Source organism: Mauremys mutica, chromosome 19 (genome assembly GCF_020497125.1).
Source record: "Mauremys mutica isolate MM-2020 ecotype Southern chromosome 19, ASM2049712v1, whole genome shotgun sequence".
In the NCBI taxonomy this organism is placed as follows: domain Eukaryota; kingdom Metazoa; phylum Chordata; order Testudines; family Geoemydidae; genus Mauremys; species Mauremys mutica.
In genome coordinates, this window is record NC_059090.1 from 7,189,933 (window position 1) to 7,209,640 (window position 19,708).

Below are 19,708 nucleotides of genomic sequence, written 5' to 3' on the forward strand. Positions count from 1 at the left end.
TAACTAAAGCTAGTATGTTTTACAGAGAGGTGTGTCCCTCTTGATCACAAACTCCTGGTACTTTCTCTCCTGCCTGCCATCACACAGGGATAACACTCCTCACTTCAGTCACAGGCAGACACCCACCGCCTGCCTCTGTAGCCATGATTTTTTTCTATTTTGGACCACAAGATGTGACAAAAATAGCAGCCGTTGGACCTTATGACTTGATTCTGTTCCTGGGATTCTGGCGAGGGCAGCCGCTCCCAGCGCGCCTTTTGTTCCAGCCTCTCAAATGGCACACGGACATTTCCACCTGATTGGAAGTTCTGCCCTGTAATCCATCACACCCTTCCCCTTCCGCTCTCATCCATTAGCCACTCTGTCTGTCGTGCTCTGTGGCACAGAAGGAAGGTTTCAGTCTTGTGATGGACAATTTGTCAGTTTTTTAAATCCTGCCCCCCTCCCCTTGGGCCTAGATTCTAAATGTTCAGTCTCAGCAGGTGGCTTTATTTCTGACGAGACTTCCAGAAACTAGTTCTTTCACCCACTGTAAACCATAGCTGCAGTGGATCTGTCTGTCTGGGAGGAATAGGTAGTTTAATTCCTGGTTGCTCGACGTACATCGACGGGCCATCTGGTCCATTTTGCGGCCACCACACTGTCTCTAATTGTAGGATACTCTACTGTCAAGCTTTCTAGCTGACCCTTGGTTGTGATTAGCCTGTGCACTGCAGTGCGTTCTCCACTTTACCCACCTGTTCCCCTTGACTGGGAGTCATTAAAGGATGCAGAGTAATTGGCAGCATTCCCTGTTGGGCTGCTTTACCAGCCATGTGCCAGACCTTGTGCCTGGGCTTGCTTGGAATTGTAATGAAGCCCAGCTCTCAGCGGAGGGGCATGCAGGAGCGCTCCAGTCTCGTTAGATTTCTGCGCGGTTGCACACCATGTGAGTAATAACGTTGCTCTGTTGCAGTGTTATCTGCAGCCATCACCAGGGCTCAGAGAGAGGAAGCTCCTGTCAGTCTTTTTTAGCGAGAGCTTTGGAAGCGGTGCCGGTCTGAGTGTGATCCATCGCTAGGGAGGCTACAGTGTGTGCAGAATCTGCCAGCCTCTTCTGCTTGTTTAGGGAGGAAAATGGGTCATGTCTGATAAACAGCCTTCAAATGCTTTTATCAGCTGACGCCTCTGTTCTTGTCTTCGGAGCTGATGCCTCGTCCCTGCTGCAATTACAGGAGCCATTTTCTGCACTGACCACCTGGATCGTAGAGCCAAGCAGGCTGAGAGCTAGTGGGTGCCAAAGGGTGAGAGCTTGGCATGGAATAACAAGTGTTAGGCTGTGGCTACACAGGTGCAGACTTGATGCACGGTGCAGCATGATTTGTACCCTTGCGATGTCAAACTGGAGGAAGCTGCACCAGTGCAAACCACACAGCACTGGTGTAAATCTTGTCTCCACTAAGGGTTTGCACTGGTGGTCCTGGCTAAAAACCTAGTGTAGACAGGGCCTTACTATAGGCTCCCTCTGGCCATCATCCAATCTTCCCTCTAAGGGTAGTGGCTTGCAATGCTGAAGTCTGTGTGTACTTGCCCTGAGTGTATGGATTAAACAATCTACCTCCGTTATCCTGGCCTTTTTCTCAAAGAGACCCCAGCAGCAGATTAAAGCTTGCACGGTAAATTTCAGCTCTCCCATGTTCCTTATGAGGAATCTGAACAGTGCAGCTGTGTAACTTTCATACCCTTGGCATAGATGGGGACAGACATGCTCTAGGGACCTGGTCCTAGCTTTCAGCTGTGCCAGAGCAGCACGTGCCATGAACCAAGCTTGTGAATTTCAGTGGCTGTTGACTATGATTCAAAATTTGCTGCGATGCTGCTCTTCAGCCCAGATCCCTGCTTCCAGCAGCTGCTAGTTTTCGATAGGTGTCCAGGGCATCTTTGTCAATGTAAATCAATATGAATCCCATGAGACCCACTTAAATAGCTAATTCCTGAATCCACAGTGTGGTGTGATCTCTTCCAAGTCTAGGAACCCTGTTAACGACAACATTCATTCTCCAGTCTAGCTGATTTCCGGTTCAACAACATGAATTGAGCTGTGAGCTAAAAATACCTCCATTTCCCAGCTGATCTGCCATAATCACAGCGGAACCGGTTATTTAAATATAGTGGCAGAGCTATAGCAGGCATTTGACAGATGGAGCGAACACACCGGCAATTGTGCAGAGGCTCCTGAGGAGCTGAGGCGGGGGCTAATCAAAACAGTTTTCCCTCCATCAATGCACGCTGCCTGGCATTCTTTCTTCTCACCGTGAAGACCCTTCACTTCCATCTTTATGACTGTTTAGATCTTACAAATGCCAGCACAGCACCTAGAGAGGGAGACAGATGATACCAGAAGCCCTGCCATCCAGCTGAGTGAGGAATGCCGATTTGTATAAGGGGACATTTAAATTAGAAATAAATCTCTTTACAGCAGGGATCAGTTTTTTACTGAGTCAGAGATGCAGCTTGCTAATTTCTTGTCTGGCTCTGTGTTCTACTGAACATCCAGGATTGTGTGTCTGTCCCTGGACAGCAGTCAGATTTCAAAGCACCTCTAGCCTAATAACTCTGGTTATTTATCCTTTTTCCTTAAAGAAAAGGGAGATCGAAACACAAAGACATTTCAAATGTTACTGAATCTGTGGGCAAAATGTACTGGAAAGAACAATCCTATGCTTATCTCCTAAGGATGAGCTAGATGTGACTTTGTCCCTTGAATCTCAGATTTGTAAAGGTGGTTAGGAGAGGCTGCACTCGGCGCTTCAACGCCTCAAGGGTCTAGAAGCCTATGCCTCATTTTCCAAAAAGCGAGTTAGGCTCCTAAATCAGTTAGGCATTGCAATGCTGAGTGCAGCAACATCTAAATACTTTAAAAAATCTGGGCCTATGCCACCAATCCCACAAGTGACTACAGTGCCCTCGCGAGTCCCATTGCAATCAGTGGGTCTTGCTGCACTGGCCTGCAGATTTGGGCCAGGGTGCGAATGCATGGACTCATCTACTATTTAAGGTGTACGTACGGGTGCATTTCATATTTAAATACATTCAGGTTCTGCTTATGTATCTGAGGCCATAAGGAAACAGTTATGATATTTTAGCGGAGAAATCATGTGATCGTGTAATTAAAGATTGTTGTCATGGACACACACAAGGGGTCAGAGTTAAGATTAAAGGTACAACCTCAATTTTCTCATCTCCTGGCTTTTATGCTAATTTAAGACTTTGGTACCTTGATTATTCTGCTCATGTGAAAAGGCAGGGAAAATCCATTGAAAAGGCGAGAAGAGCTTAAAAAGCTGAGACCTCCAGAGCAGTGAGGGGCAAAGTTTAGAAACTCCACAGGTGTATAAAGATTTCAGTACAGGGTCCTGTTCTGCACTGAAATTCTTACTCATGAGATTTCGGCGCTGCCATCTGGATATGCTATTAAACAGGTTCAAAGCTCCCAGCATCAGTCAGCGTTACTGCCATGTATGCACGGTACCAAATTCATAAATGTACACCTCTACAACGCGGGTTCGCATATAACACGGTAAAGCTCTGACACACTGCTCTGAGCAGCATGTTAAGAGTGCCGGACCAGGCCGAGGCCGAGGGTTTCGATACGAGTCAGACGGTCTCAGGGGCGGTCAGGGGCTCTCCCCACCCTCCACAGGGTCTGGGGAGCAGGAGCTGTGGGAGGGCACTTTTGGGGACCCCGCAGTCCCAGAGTGGCCCAGGAGATTAGTGGAGGGCCGGGAGCAGCCCGCTCTGCTTCCCTCACCCCGGCCCCAGATATGCTGCCTGAGGGAGGGGGCTTGGGGGAAGGGATCGCCTCCCCCACACTCACTAGCAGCGGCAGAAGCGGAGCAACCTGGCCCCAGCCTGCTCCACTCCACCAGCTCCCAGCTGCAGCGCTCTGCTTCCCGCCACAGGTGAGTGCAGGGGGAGTCCTTTCCCCAACCTCCCTGCACTCACTGGCAGCAGGAAGCAGAGCACCGCGGCTGGGAGCTGGCAGGGTGGGAGCGGACTGGGGCCAGGCTGCTCCGCTTCCCACCACTGCCAGTGAGTGCCTGGCGGGGGGTTAGGGGGTGAGGTCCTGGGGTGATTAAGAAGGGGGGTCTCTGCAGGGGCAGTCAGGGAACAAGGTCCGGGGAGGGGGTGGGAGGAGGCAAAGCAAGTTTGATATAACGCGGTGAGATTTTTTGTCTCCCGAGGACCGTGTTATATCGGGGTAGAGGTGTACTTAGCTTAGGTAATTTTTTGCAAAACGCACATTCTCCTCCACTAGCTAATGCATGTTAAAATCCAATTTTCCTTTTTCACACTAGAATTTCTTAAAACATGTTAGTTAAAAGATGTTAATAGATTTTAAGGCCAAAAGGGGCTATATATTATCTAGTCTGACTGCCGGCATATTTTAGCTAATACATTTTAAAAACGCACCTTACACCCTAGTCCAGACAAGCCCTTCAAATAAAACAAGAGCCGTATTGTCTGTAGGTGTGTCATAGAATCATAAACATGTAGGGGTGGAAGGGACCTCAAGAGGTTTAGTCCATCCCCCGGGCTGAGGCAGGACCAAGGAGACCTAGACCATCCCTGGCAGGCGTTTGTCCAACCTGTTCTTAAAACCCTTCCACAATGGGAATTGTGTGTGTACGCACACAAATACAATTAAAGAATAATGCCAGTCTGGCTGTACGTAATCGTGCTGCCTTTCTCTTGAGCAGTTCTGATAACCTTATTTGCCCTGCTGCTTTATCGGTGTCACCAGAACCCTGGGATGGAATGACAGTCCCATTATTCTCAGTCGAGTGTGTTTTTTATTAATATCTCAGTATATTTCTATTATTTTCCCATACAATCCCTGGCTTTTGTTTGCTGCTCTTCACCCGACCCTTGACATACAAATGAAACCGTTCGCTGGTTTGCACTTTAACACTTGGGCTTAATCTAAAGAATGCGTTTGGTCTCTTAGTCACCACAGTTCTGTGCTTTGTATGTAATGTACTGGGAAGAAAATAAGATTGTTCCTTCGTCTAAAGTGGCTTTCCTAGTCCACTCCAGCCCCACTGCTGCCAAGAGAGGTTTGAATACAGTGAAGCTACTTCTGGCACCAGAGTCGGTGTGATAAATCTGTTCAAAGAACAAGACAGATTTTCAAAAGATTTCAGCTTCCATTGGCGCACCTAAATGAAACAACCAGATTTCCATTGCTCTCCGAGGGAAGGAGCTGGGCACGCAGCAATTTTGAAAATCTGGCCCTAGTTCTCCGTATGCGGGGTGAAATACAGCCGCCCTTCTAAAGGAGGGACCCTTCCTCGCGGGCAGGACCTTTCCTGCACAAACAGGTCCACGTTCCGTCACTGGTCTCAGCTCCTTTTGCTGGTTGTGGGCGATGCTCTTCCCCAGCCCAGATTCTTTGGTCCTATGCAGTTAAAATTTGTGGAGTCACATGGTTCCTTGCCAACAGAGTGGGGTCCTCCCCAGGATTATGAATAGCAAAGAGGAGGTGCTGAGCTGTCTCAGAGCAAGTTTTTATCCAATAAGAACAGAGTACAGGTCAACTCAGTGCCTCATACATGTTGTTCTCCTTCCACAGACTCCTGACCTCCCACTGTACAAATGAGGGACAAGTGGGGATTGGACAGTGCGTGGGACATGGGGCCAGATTTTCCAGAGTGGTTTAGCACCTAAAAATGTAGATAGGCACTAGTAGAATCTACAGAAGCAGGTTAGGTGTCTAACTCACATAGGCATTTTGTACACCTTGCTAGGCTCCCATCTGATCGTTAGGTACCTAAATACCCTTGACAATCTGACTCAGGGCACTTTTCGCCTCAAGCTTTGATTTAGTGGCAGCCCATATTGGTATGGAAGGTAGTTACCATCTGCCTGCTCAGGGGTCTCTCTAATGGATTGGTGGGTCTCAGTCCATTTCCCGGAGGACAGATGTCCACATTATAAACAAACTCCTCACCACCACCAAATGTCCAGCTGGTGCTTTTGCTGGCACTCGGAGCAGAGAGGCCAGTTATTGAATGGGTATGGAACACCCTCCCCCCCCCCAACCTTAAAGGTGGGCTCCTCCATGTCAGAATTAAACCCCGTGAGCAGTGGGAAGCTGACACTGCTGCCTTGTTCCATGGCCAAATAGGATTTCAGCCACCTAGGCTGCTCACCAGTCCGGCACCTCCAGCAGCACGGCATTCAGACACATCTATAAAGAGGGCTGAAGCCAGGCAGCTGCTACATTTGCAATCTCTTGGCCAATCCAGAATGTCTCGACTGAAATGATGCAGAATCTTCTGTCTCCGTAAAGATGCACAAGTTAAGACCGTGATTAGCTAAGAGATTCCAGGATTATTGTTAATATCTTAACCCATCCCTGGCTTTCTAAAGTAGAAAGAGACTTTCATGCTGGAGCAAACTCAGAAACGAGCATGCATGCCCTTGTCTGGCAACTCCCCGCATTCCCACTATGAGGTTGCTTGTGTGTTTTAAGCATTGTCTCCTTCACAGCCAAGCTTCTCCTTGATCATGCAGCTGAAGTCAAAGCCCTGTGCTTCTGCCATCAGTTGGAAATGACTGTGATGCTTCACGATGGGATCAGGCAAGGTTTGCAGATGCACCTTCTGCTTGAACCCATCTCTTCACTTGCTACACAGACTCTGTCAGATGTCGCTAGAAGCACAGGGAGGCATTTGAGGGTCGCACGACTGCTGACAAAATAACTAGGTTTTGTTTGCTGATTTCCACTGTTCGCTGCTGAATGGTACCGAGAGCTCTGAACTCAGAAAAAGGCCCATCTCAATAAGTAAATGGCAAAGCTTCATATATGTGATCCTGTATCCGGGACCTAGTTAGATGTGATTAGCAATCTGGTTCAGTGTGTGTGAATTCCCTGTGTTACAAAATGCACAGTTCACATATTTTTGAGCATGGTCTATTAATCTTGTTTTCCCTTTATAAAATTAGGCCCTGATTCTGCAAAGACTTATGCGTGTGCTTAACTTTACACAAGCAAGTGGTCCATAGAAACCATTGCAACTGCTTGCAATGTAAAGCAAGTCTTTGCAGGATGGAGGCCTTAATTAGCAACTGGCATCTCATCCTTTCCTCCCCCCTTTCCCTCCCCCCCCCCCCCCCAAAAATCCGACAACGGTAATTTGTCATTAAAAAGTATGGGCAGAAGTATGCAGGGCATGCGAAAGGTGGCTGGCTGTGTCTGTTATGTATTTGAGAGGTTCCCCCGGAAGGAAAACTCCTTCTGTCATATCTTTTTAATCTAAAAATTCAATTAAAAATAACCCTGTCTGTATAGAAGGCAAACGTTTTTAAAAAAAAACAACTCCTCACAAAATCCTATTTGAAGTTGCATATTGAGAACAGATGCAGCTTATCCTGCGCTGCTAAAGGAACCATAAATTCTTCAGATTGGTTTGCACTGTCATCGGGTCCTGTAGGTGCAGAGAAGGGACTCTGCCCACCGTCAGCATAGGCTTTTGACAAGCTTCTGCTTGTACCGTGTGGTAATTAACCGAGGCTTTGCCGTTCCTCTCGCTGATAAACACATAGCACAAGGATGATCTCCCAGCTCCCAGCAAATGTCTGTTTATAAAGGCAGCGCTGTCGCATGGCATTAACTGTCCTGCTTGAGCAAGGCACTGCCTGGCACTGTTGCCTAGCGACGCTGCCCGATCTTGGAGAAACTGACATTGGTTTAGACTTGCTCACAGAGAAGTGGCTGGAGCTGCTACCTGGGGATGGGAGGGAATTGGAAATGACACTTGCTCTCCAGTGTGTGTATCCTGAAGTCTGTGTTAATAGAGACAGAGGCAGAAATATTCAAGTGACAATCCAAGCCCCAGCACGCTTGGCTTGTGTTGTCACTGCGTTGGATTGTTATAAGTGGTTGAGTCACCTGATGGCTTCTGTGTCCAGTGATCTTATGACGAGCTTCCAAGACAGCAAAAGCAGGAGACTGGGAGTTCTAACCCCAGCTCTGTCTTCTTGTGTGATCTTGGACAGGCATCACCTTGGACCGCTCAGCTCCACTTTCCCCGTCTGGAAACAACGCGCTTGGCCAAATTAGCAATTCTCTCGCATCTTCAAGGCTTGCTCCTAGTAAGAGACCAATAAATGCTTCTCAGCAGGTCCACACTTTAGACTCAAGGGCTCCAATTGCGATTAGATTCAGTGCCCCTGCTGGGGGTCAGAGCCTTTAGTTTGCACTGACGGAATCCAGGCTCTCAGGGTGCCAATCTCGTGCAAGGAGGCGCCTCGCCCTCTGTGATGTATTGGTAGCAACCATCATTAATGTCACTGGAGCGAAGGTATGGGACGCTATAGCGCCGGTACTCTGCCGCTGTGTGCGCTTTGAACCTGCACGCTGCCAGATGTAAGGGTTTAAACGGGACCCATTCCATTCCACATGGGAAGCGAATCTACCCCGAAGTTGCAACTAATATGTGGTTGATGTTCCTTTCAGACAGGACCAACTGCCCATTGTGGCATCCCCACCGTTAATAGATCTTTGCCTTTTGGGTCCTCTGCAGGTTTTTCTGTGTGGCAATCTGCTTAGGCTGCACAAGAAAGAAGTGTGTTGGTCGAATCCTGATCCCTGGCAGGGGCCAGTCTGTGCCCAGCACAATTGTCAGCTGATGTGGCTTGTAACAGAGCCCCTCTGTGCCTGTTCCGGCTCCATTTGCGCTTAGGAGCAGACTGTTTTGCCCTGCATCTTTTCCTCACCCTGGGGGCCCTTCGTATAGGGGAGGAGGAGAAGTTACTTGCCTCTCCTAGTTTCCATAGTAACCAAGGAAGAGAGGAAAACCCAAACCTGACTGTCCGGGTCGTTAGCCGCATGAACCCGGCCCATCCTCTGCCAATCGCTGTTCCAGAGCCTTCAGGGGTTAGTCCAGGTGCTGGTCTTCACTGAGTAAAGCCTGAACCCAACGTTCCCATGCTGTGGGGAGAGCCGCGCCGCTCTTCAGGGGTCATCGATGCTGCCACAACTCAGCTGCGGCCCCCACCTGCTGGCTAAGTGGAGGAAGAAAGGCAGCTGCTCCAGGGCGAGATCGCAGCATGAGAAGTCAGACCCCTTCCCTGCTCTCTGCTGTATGGATTGAGGCTCAGATGCTCCTGTTTTGATCCCTCTGCTCCTGCGCTGACTTAATCGCTTCCATTCTTTAAACAAAACCTTTGTGTGGCGCTCTGGAGTTTAGTGTTCGTGAACGTGGGCGACGGACGGCGCTGGCTGGTCGGGTGCGCACTCCCTGTGTGGATGGTGTACTGTCCTGCCCCCACGCCATCCCTTGTCATGTAGTGAGCTTTCTGGGCCAGTGCCCTCTGCCTGCCTGCCTTCAGGTTTATTTGCCACTGGTTCCAAAGGGCACGCTGGGTCTTCCCCGCTGCTTGCAGCCAAGTTTGCATTTTCCTCTCCATCTTCCTGATTGCTGTGGGAAGTACAAGCTACTGGCCAGGGTTCGACACAGCCCAGCCCATTCGTTTCCCACACACGCACTCATCCTCACCTGTAGGATGCACTGGCACAAGGGAGCTGTTGAATTTGTGAGGCTGGAAATAGAGGCTATTGAATTTTCCTTCTGCTCTCTCTAGTGGGCGAGTTGAAAATGCCATGCTCTAATCAGCCGAGTGCCTTCAGCTCACCTGTGCGGTAAACACTTGTAACGGTTTTGGAGCAAAGGAAGGAGCTGGGTTTTCAAAACAGGCATCAGAAGGCTCCCCAGCATGTGTTGCTTGAGGAGCGTCTATCTCCCTTTTGCTCAGGAAGGCGATTCTGGGAACACAGGCCACATCCTTGTTCCTCCCTTTCCTGAATTTCCTGAGCCTGTGAATAATTGCGCCCTCAGCTAATATGCAGCAGGGGGACCATGTGGTCTAATGATTGGAGCAAAAGGACTGGCAGCCTGGTGCCGCGTGAGTTCCAGTCCCACTTTGTGGCAACATCTTCAAGCCAACCGGGAGTTGGCTGGAACACAAGAGCCACCTGGTGAACTAGTAGATAGAACATCAGCTGAACTTACCGCCGTAAGCCAGGAAATTACCCCAGGAGCCCACAGCCAGGAGTGGCTGGGACCTCAAGGGACATTTGTGGTTATCTCAAGAATCCCCTGACTATCAAAAGCTGGGAGCGGACGAGAGGAGTGGATCACTCCAAAATTACCCTGTTCTGGCCATTGCCCCCGAAGCTCCAGTCCTGGCCGCTGTTGGAGAGAGGACGCTGGGCAGGAATGGAGCATGGTCTTGACCCAGTATGGCCATTCTTCCATTCTTGTGTACTGAACTTGCTTTCCTAGGTCAGCAGATTGTGTGGCTTTAGGAATGAGACTTACAGGGGCACTGCTCATATCTTGGCCTCTATGGCCCAGAGTTTCTTCCCTCTGGCCTCAGAAAGACCACAGCCAGCCCCTCCCTTAAATTGGGTTTGGGCTTCCACAGGTGTGGGCCATTGATTTGGATGCTGTGTATTATGGATCCCTGCTGCTGTTTCTCTGTAAGGTGCCTGAGAAATAGGTGTAATGGTTACAGCCGTATATTTATGTGCAGGTAAAATCATACGTCTCTCCCGAGTGCTACAGTCACAAATTGTATAAAAACCTCATCCCGGCCGCAGTGCCGGGAGGCAGACGGGAAAGGCGTTTTCTCTCACCCGCTAAGGCACTGAAAAGGGTTTGAATTCAGGGTGCAGAGAATTGTGTTAATGACTGAGAAGCCAAAGTTGAGATTTAGGCAGTGATCTCATTTGTTCTTACCTAGCAGCATCCTCTGGCTCGGAAGTGCAGGGCACGATGTCCAAAATCAGCCTGTCCAAGTTCTGGGCCTTTTTTTAGGAATCTGCAGCTCACGGAAGGGACCCGGGCCTTGCTGTACTCTCGCCTTGCCTAGAGTAGTGTGATCGTGGAGGTGGGAGTGTGACCCCTGAGGGAGACCCAAATCTACAGGGAGGTCTCCAGGGAGATGGAGCACTTATGACCAAATCTGCTCTTCTCCAATGTGCGCCTTCCCCCGTAGACTCACTGTCTTGTGCAGCTGCCAGTTCTTCGTCTGTGCACTCGTGCTCTTTGTACACTGCTTAGCACAATGGGCCCGTGCTCTGTGACTAGGGCTCCTAGGTTCTAGGATAACACAGATGACATTTGGGGGTGTAGTTCTGTGCGTCTGGTGTGCACACTTGATTTAATAGAGGTGTTTTTCTATTTGAAGACACTGTTTCCAGTAAGCTGCAGAACAACAATGTTTACACCATTGCCAAGAGGAATGTGGAAGGCCAGGACATGCTCTACCAGTCTCTGAAACTCACCAACGGCATCTGGATCTTGGCTGAGCTACGTATCCAGCCTGGGAACCCGAATTACACAGTAAGACCCTTCGGCTCTCGGCGGGGCTGGGGGTGGGGGAGAGGAGAGGCCACACATCCTTTCTTAAGCTATCTCAAATCTGAGCCTGCTTCTTCCCAGCATGCTCATTTGGGGCAGGGCCTGTTAATTTCAACGCCAAAGGAAATTCCTGCTGAGCTGGGGGGAGTTGGGAAACCACTGACACAGCTATGTTAGTGACCCGCTGAGCTAGCTTAATGCTGACTCAGCAGCAGGCATTTATTGGCCGAGATCGGTACCACTCGAATTAGCCAAGAGAAATCAACACAAAAGCATTGCCAGAGTTCTCCCCAACCCCCGCCTTTCCGCCTCCCCCTCTAGTAAACAAACTAGATTTATGCCATGCTGCGCTGTTGAAGCAGAGACCAGCTGTCCAGATTTCGGAGATTTCCTTGGCCTGGCCTCTGTGGCAGCCACTCAAAGGCAAGAACGCTGCTTGTCCCACACGCCGCATGTAGCTATTTCCTTTAACTGTCCTGCCTCCCTACTGCTTATTGTTTTAGATTCTCCTCGCTGCTGATGGAGTCTCTCTCCTGGTTTGAGAATCTCGAGTCACACCCCGGGGGGCCCTTCGTGTGGAAAGAAAATTAAAATCTTTGAAAATGTACTACCGAAAAGGGAGCTTGGCTTTGCGTTAAGCTCCCTCGTTCTACAGGAGTGCGAGCAGGGCTCTGATTTGCGAGCTGGTCTGCTGTTGGGAACTGGCAGCTTGATGGTTAGCATTGCCCTTAAGGGAAAGCACCTCTCAAGGTTATTGACCTACGCCCGCCGAATACCACTGGCATTATCTTGGTTTAGTGTGGTATGAATTCCGATCCTGCGGGATAGGACTGTCAGGAGTGTACAGGTCCCGCATTGAACATTGGTGCAAGTCTATTAATCAGACTGTGAAGGAGTAAGCATTCGTAAGGGTGGGGTCCCATTTATCTTCTGTTGCTCATTTCCACAATTCTGTCACAAAACTGGCTAGCTTTTCCTCCGTGAGTGGGAGTACTCAGCACCTTGGTGGTACAGCTTTGGGGGACAGCAAGTGGGATTAAATATTTGAAGTTGTCTGTAAATTTAAAAAAAACCAAAACCTGGTATCCTGGAAAACACAATGGTAACCTGTGCTAACACAGTATGGGTCTTTGTCACCCCTTGAGGTTTGAGTCTGCTGCTGCAGCAGAGTTAAGGCACATGATCTTTTAGCTTTAATTAAATAGAGGCTCAGGCTTTGAGATCCACAAGGTCCTGGGTTCGGTCTTCAGTCAACCCAGCTCAAGGCGCACAATCATTAGGGCAGAAGAACTTGAACGGTGGGGATGGAAAAGTGTTAACTGCCCTTGCCTACCTATGTTAGGCCAGACTGACTCTCTATTAGACATCTGTGTGCAGCACCACTGGTGCGCGTGGCACCTTGCTGAGCGGGTGATGCATCGTGGCAGCCTCGCTGTGTATTAGACTGGGTGGAGTCTGGATCCAGTGCAGTGAAGTGGCTCCTGAGGGATTAACAAACGAGCTAGTAGAGATGGGCTGTGTGTTATCTGCTGCCTTCTTACACTAACCTCGGCTTCACGTCTCTCCTAGCTGTCCCTGAAGTGCCGGGCTCCTGAAGTGTCCCAGTACATCTACCAGGTCTACGACAGCATTTTGAAAAACTAACAGCATGGGTCCATGTCTCACTCCGCAGCGGGAGGAAGGGAGACTCCGGATCCTCCCGTTATCGGTGCAGGCAAAGAACTCTAACTGGAAGCAGCTGTATTCATGTGTAGGATTTCAGACAGATGCACCGAGAAACCAAGGTAGCGATTAGTATCCACATGCTAATAATAATATAGGGAACAACTGTTTGATATTTTTAGCGTCCATGGAAACTTTGTAACCACTGCTTCAACCACTCCCGTGTCCCCCCAGCGCCACTGTTCTGTCGTTCTTTCTTGTGGGCTTTTCCAGCTCGTGCCAATGTTTAGCGTTTTCTAAACCGCGTTAGGCGTAGTTGATATTTTGTAATATATGGCTCGTTTCAAACCCAAAAAAGACAAGTCTCTTGTTCATTAAAACAAGGCAAAGGCATCATAGAAACACAAACTGCACTTTATTATTTTATATTTTTTATACGTTTGGGGTTTTTTTTTTGTATTGTAACCAGATGAAAAAAAGGACAAAAAAACAGATCTGGAGTAGTGAAAACATCCAAGGGAACGCGGTGAGCTAGGACTAGCGTAGCCTTGAGGAGCCAGTGATGTGTGGAGAGAGCCAGTTCGGACCCAAGATGCATCTACTTGGGTTGGATGGGGCTTTGGGTCGTACTTGTGCTGTGGGCCTGGATGCTCATCCCAAAAATCGGTGCCCCAGCTGTCTTGCCTGGTTGCAGTCCTGGGGTTTGGAAGTGGGTCTTCATTGCATGGGGAAGCAGGAGCTGGCAGGGTCTGGTTTGATGGCAAAACGAGGAAGGAAACAGCAGGTCTGACTCCCGGAATGCAAGGCTCTTGGCAGAGCGTGGGGTGCAGGCATTGCCTTTTTTTCCCCCTTTCCCGCTCATTCCCTGTGTCTTCCTGCGACAGCCTGTCTGCCGTCCTCCCGCTGGGTCAGCTTCAGCTAGCTGAGTTGGGTTCTGCCTGGCTCCAGCTGCTGTCCTGTGTGGTAAATCTGAATCCTGGCAGAGGATGGTCACAGCCACTTTGCCTACAGTTCTCTGGGAGCATCCTCGAGCGCTTGCTTGCTGAGGTGTGAGTGCAAAAGCTGGAGGACACTGCAGCATCTGGCTATGCGCTTTGGGTTAAATTCGCTGGAGGAGTCCAAGCCCCTCCTCGCCCCCCTTACACCTGCGGGCACTGGCACTGCCAGGCAAGTTGCCCCTGGCTTTGGAAAGCCTTTTCGTCCGGAGTCCTGGAAAGCTTGCCATCAAAAGTTGCTGAGGAGAAAGCGCCCATTATACAGGGGTGCAAAGGAGAGTCGCCGAGAAGCTAATTGGGAGTCGCAGCTCACCTCCCCCCCTCACTTGTGACACCCAAAATATTTAGAGATGGGGGAGAGTCTTGAGTGCAATCTCCTGCCCCGTAAACCCTCAGCTCCGGATGACCCTGTTGCTGCAGGGGCCAGTGGGTGCTGTACGTGAGGTGATCTCACAGGCTCGTTCTCTCCATCCCCAGTCACCAGAGCTGGGCTTTCTGTGCCAAAGGCAATAGACTGAGGGTCATTTGGGTTCCTAGTGTCTGAAACTCACTGGCGTGGGGACACAGGCTCCCTTACTCCTCTCTGCTGCAGCTCCTGCTCACGCAGCAGGCTCCCAGGGTGGAGGGCAGCTGTTTGGGCTTTCTGCCAGCCAGGGAGTTTCCCTGTCGCAGGCAAGGTGCTGGAACAGACACCATGAACAGTGAAACAAAAGCAGGGAGAGCAGCTGGCTTGGCTCTATCCATTAGTCCATCTACATAGCTGGATGTGTCAACCCAGCCCCAGAACGGCTTCTGCAGTCCCCACTGCTCTCAGCTGATGCTTGGCACAGCACTTCCCCCAGGAGTGAAGCGACCCCCTTAACGGGACCACATACAACCCTCAGCCTGTGCTCTTGAACCCAAGACCAGGTGGGGATCACCTGTGTGATGCATGTGAGTCTGGGGATAGAGAACGGGACTGTAACGGTGGACCTGGAGAATAAGGGGGAAGGGAAGGGGCTAGCGAGGGTAGGCCAGGTCACGGGCAGGATGAAATGTGGTTCCATGGCAGGGAGACTCGGCTTGAAGCCAGTTCTCAGCCAGGGAAGTGAAGATTGGGAGCAACTGCATCCTTCGCTGTATGAGCTGGGCTGCGTCCTCGGTGCAGAGATCGTTTGGCAGCCTGAATCCTGGCTGGGCAGAAGGCGGGACAGGGTTATAGAAACCGGGCACTTGAGCATGCACCAGCTTGGCTGTTTGGTTAGTTGTCCAAAGCCCTGAGGATAGCTGGGCTGCAAGCAGTAATTGATAAAGTGCCGGGTGCGCGGAGGCGGGTGCCTCTCTCGAGCCGCCCCTCGAAGCCAAGCTGGGAAGCAGCACCCGGCCTCTCGTAAGTTTCCACCGTGGAGTTCAGCTGTGTGCATGGGAGGGGGTGGGCAGAGCAAGCCTGAGTCCTGCCGAGGTGTGAGGGGCAGCAGGGGAAATCCCTGTTCTCTCTGCCAAGGGACGGCAGATTCTGCACAGCGCCTCGTAGTCCCCTGGCTGTGGTGCTGGCTAATGGAGATTGCTGCTCAGTGAGCCTGCACCGGATTAGGTCACCGACCTGGGAGAAGCGGTGGAGGATCCCTGGGAATAAAGGCACGAGTCTTGCTCAGTTAAACCCTCTGTAAAACCTGAACACGGGAAAGCATTAAACAAAACCCTGAGCAAATCCCTCGCCTGCCCGGAACTCCTTCCCCCCCGCGGTGTCTGTGCGTCTCTTCTGGGCCTGTGCTGTGTGTGTGTCTGCATGCCGTGAAGCGTGGGCTGTGGGAAGGGGAGCCCCAGGGCAGGCAAGGAGCATTGCTCAGTGTCGATGCCATTCCATTGTATCGCAGATCCACTCTGATGTGTTCACTTTTTGGTAAAGCTTTACCTTCTGTCCTTGTCAATAAACTTGTCATTTACACGAACGCCCAGCTGTGGTGTGCCTCTGTTTGGGAAGGGGGGCTGGCAGGGCACAGCGGGTTTGGGGCTGGAGGATGCAGCAGGAGCAGCTGCTAACTCTCCTGAGAAGCACTGGCATCCTTGCCAGGTGACCTATGGACCAGAGACCCCCGTTCAAGGTCAGAGATGGCCAGAAACGTGCTCAGACTGCCCCAAGCTGGTCAAAAGCAGAGACAGTGCCATGTGACTAGAGATTTATTTGTGATAATTTCCCCCATCGCCCAGAATAAAACCCTGCTCTGTTCCCTGGCTGCTAATGTTCCGTAACACCCGTACCAGCGAACGTACATTTCCCTCCTCCTTCACTTCTATGCTTGGCGTTATTTATTGTGTGCATTACAATAGTACTCAGAGGCTGCCGCCACCGTCAGGGGCCCCTTATGCCAAGTCTTCAAACACACGGTGAGAGAGTCTTTACCCTCAAGAGCTTTCAGTCTAAATATCCTGGGCAGATGAAGGGCAGGAGGGAAAGTGAGGCACGAAGTGGGGAGGTGACGTCTGAGATCAGTGGCAGAGCTGAGAGCAGAACTGACTCCCACTCCTGTGTCCTGGAGCCAGTAGACCGTGATGTTCTACTCGCCTTTATCATTTTCTAGTTAAATTACAACGCACTATTGATTTTGCTGTGCAGCTTTGAGGCTCCCACCCACCTTCAGCTCCAGGTGCTCTGCACTTAAATCACTGACTCAGAACCTGGGCAGGGTGGAGAGGTTAGAATAAAGACCATCAGGCGCGTGGCTGGATCAAGCAGGAGGAGATGGGTGGGCTCTCCCCTCGTCCTTCGGGAGTCTCAGCCGATCAAAGCCTCAGTTCAGAAGGCGGCGCTGACCATGAAGGGATCCGATCCTGTAGCTGGGAAGCTACCGCGCTGAGCCCACAGCATCCCAGCGTTGCCAGCTCTGGTGCTGGTTTGTGTTTTTCTTAAAAGCCCCAGTTTCTGGAGTCATGTGAGAATCTCAGCTTTCATTGAAAGTAAGAGCAAGTTCCTCCCCCACATGGGAAAAAGCCTCTCAAACAGGATGTCCCCGAAGGAGCCCAAACTAGGAAACGAAAGAGAACCCCCCCCAACTATTGTTAAAAGTTGGGGGGTTTAAGCCTTGGCTTTTTGCAGACCTGACTCCGAATCTTTGAAGCCTGGGTTGTGTCAGCGAGTGGCCCCTGTATCATGCCCCAATGCTGAGTTAGCCCTGGCCTGGCAGAGGAGGACAGAGCTCAAAAGCAAAGCAGCCAGCGTGTTGCGGGTGGAAGGTGGCTGTAAAAGGAAGACGTGGGCCCAATACCACACCAGTGCCGTGGGAGGTGGGGAGACCTAGGAACCCGAGATTAGCCATAGCAGCCTGAGCCCTGTAATATGAAACCCTGCTGAGTAAGGGTACGTCTACGCTGCAAGAGAAGACCTGTGACAGTGAGCCTCAGAGCCAGGCAGATGATTCAGGTTCGTGCTACGGGGCTAAATATAGCCATGTAGATGTTGGAGCTCGGGCTGGAGCCCAGGGTCTGAAATCTGGGATGGGGGAGGGTTTCCGAGCCTGCACCCCTGCATCGACACTGTTATTTTTAACCCTGTAGCGTGAGCCTGCGTCAACTGACTCAGGCTCTGAGATTTACTGTCACGGGGTTTGTTTTGCAGTGTAGACGCACCCTTTCTCGCTCCAGGTTGTTACACAGAACCATGCCTAATGAAACCCCTTCCATTCACTCCCTTCTGTAGCAGCTGCTCCATTGAAATCTGCCTCCAGTCTTGCTTTGTCACCTTCCACCAGTGAACTGGCGTTACCCATGCTTTCCAAGTGGGAGGGCCTTGCTCCGTAGCCATAGTAAGAGAGAACCGAGCTCCAAAGAGATTAAGTGATTTGCCCAGGGTTACACAAGGGAGTCTGTAGCAGAGCTGGGAAGTGAACCAACCTCTCCTGCATCCTGCTGTCTCCCTACCATGTTCCTCATTAGACACAGCTGACGCATGGGCTCGTGAGTTCCCCTGTCACCAGCTCTTCCTTGCTCCGTGGCACCAAGCAGTTTATCAAAATAAACCATGCAGACATTCGGCTAAGTTTCTTGCAGTAACTACATCTCCAAATGAAGCTTAATGGCCCAATTTCTCCATGTCACACGGCTGCTGAAATACATGAAGGCTGGGAATGACTCTTCCCCCATCAGGAAAGTGTCCCTCAAGGGAGTCTCTTCCTGACGCTCCAGGCTGCTCAATCAGTGGTTTATTACTAGGTGCACCTCCCGGTGTGATTGGTCAGGCCTGGGCTCAGCTTTATTTGTGTGTAACTTAGGCCAAATCATTCTTAGCTGAGCCAACCCTTCAGGGGTCCTGGGGGAGGCAGACTCCCTCCACACTAGCTAATCCCTTGCTGGTTGCCTCCCTTTACCCTGCACTGGGGAGAGGGGGAGAAGTGGCATCATAGGCAGGAGCCATTAGTCCACACATGCACTATGGGGGATAGCTCAGTGGTTTGAGCATTGGCCTGCTAACCCCAGGCTTGTGAGCTCAATCCTTGAGGGGGCCACTTAGGGATCTGGGGCAAAATCTGTCTGGGGATTGGTCCTGCTTTGAGCAGGGGGTGGGACTAGATACCTCCTGAGGTCCCCTCCAACCCTGAGATCCTATTTATTCAGAGACCCAGTGGCTAATTTGGGGGGGTTTCACCTGGATCCCTACCTTTGAACTTCTCTTCCCATTGCTAAGCTGCTGCTCGGAGAGGCCAAGGGAGAGCAGAGGCAGTTTAGGGTCATAAATGATGTGGGAGAAGCTGCTTTCAAGTGGCACTTTCCAGCTCTCTCTCTTTCATAAGCACAGGGGCTCAGATCCTCAAAGGTATTAGGCCTCCAACTCCCATTGAGGATCTGGGCCCAGGCCTGTTGTCTAGTGGTGAGTCGCTCCTGGCTCCACCACTGACTTGCCATCCAGCCTAATCTCACTTAGCATCTGTCCCTCAGCGCGCTCCATCTCTAAATACGAATGCTTTGCCTTTCTCTCGTAACAACATGAGACTGGCCCTACTGGGTCAGACCAAGGGTCCATCTAGCCCAGTGTCCTGTCTTCCGACAGCGGCCACTGCCAGGTGCCCCAGAGGGAATGAACAGAACAGGTGACCATCAAGCGATCCATCCCCTGTCACCCATTCCCAGCTTCATACCCCCCAAACTAGCATCTCTGGGGAAGGACTGGGAAAAAATCAGTTGTTTAAAAAAAAAATGGAATAACTTGGGGAAAATAATAAATTGTCCATGAAAATTTTCATTTTCAACAAAAAAGCATTTTTGTGTCAAAAGCATTTGAAATGAAAACATTTGACCCATTCTCGTTATTAGATGTTTGTTGCAATTATAAAATTAAATGGGATCCTGTCTGTGTACTTCTCCAGGATATAATTGACACATGACTTGAGTAGCCCCAGCCTCCGTGGTCGTGGTACCGGTCCCGTTTTACAGAGATGGAAATGGCGTTAGAGAGATTAAGTGACTTTGCTGAGGTCGTAGGTTCAGTGGCACAGGGCTTCTGGCTCCACCCCCTACTCTAACCATTCGGCCGGGCTCTCTAATCATGGATATAAGACAAGGTTTGGGGTAGCAAGAGTTAGTTGGGAGTATTTTGAGTTCTTTCAGCCAAAGACCTCCCCATTATGGGACCAACCCTAGTCCCATTGCTCAACGCAGCAGGGAGATCAT

At 50.6% G+C, this 19,708-nt stretch overlaps 1 protein-coding gene across 7 annotated transcripts in view; it reads left to right on the forward strand.

The window, feature by feature from the left end:
- The window catches only part of AP2B1 (adaptor related protein complex 2 subunit beta 1), a 108,115-nt gene extending 92,119 nt beyond the window's left edge, over positions 1-15,996 (forward strand). For all 7 annotated transcript variants that reach the window (XM_044993264.1, XM_044993267.1, XM_044993263.1 and 4 more), the window contains 2 exons: positions 11,236-11,390; positions 12,978-15,996. In XM_044993264.1, coding sequence (XP_044849199.1) covers positions 11,236-11,390; positions 12,978-13,052 — 230 coding nt within the window. In that variant the 3' untranslated portion in view covers positions 13,053-15,996. The remainder of the gene's footprint in view (positions 1-11,235; positions 11,391-12,977) is intronic.
- Positions 15,997-19,708: the final 3,712 nt, after the last annotated feature.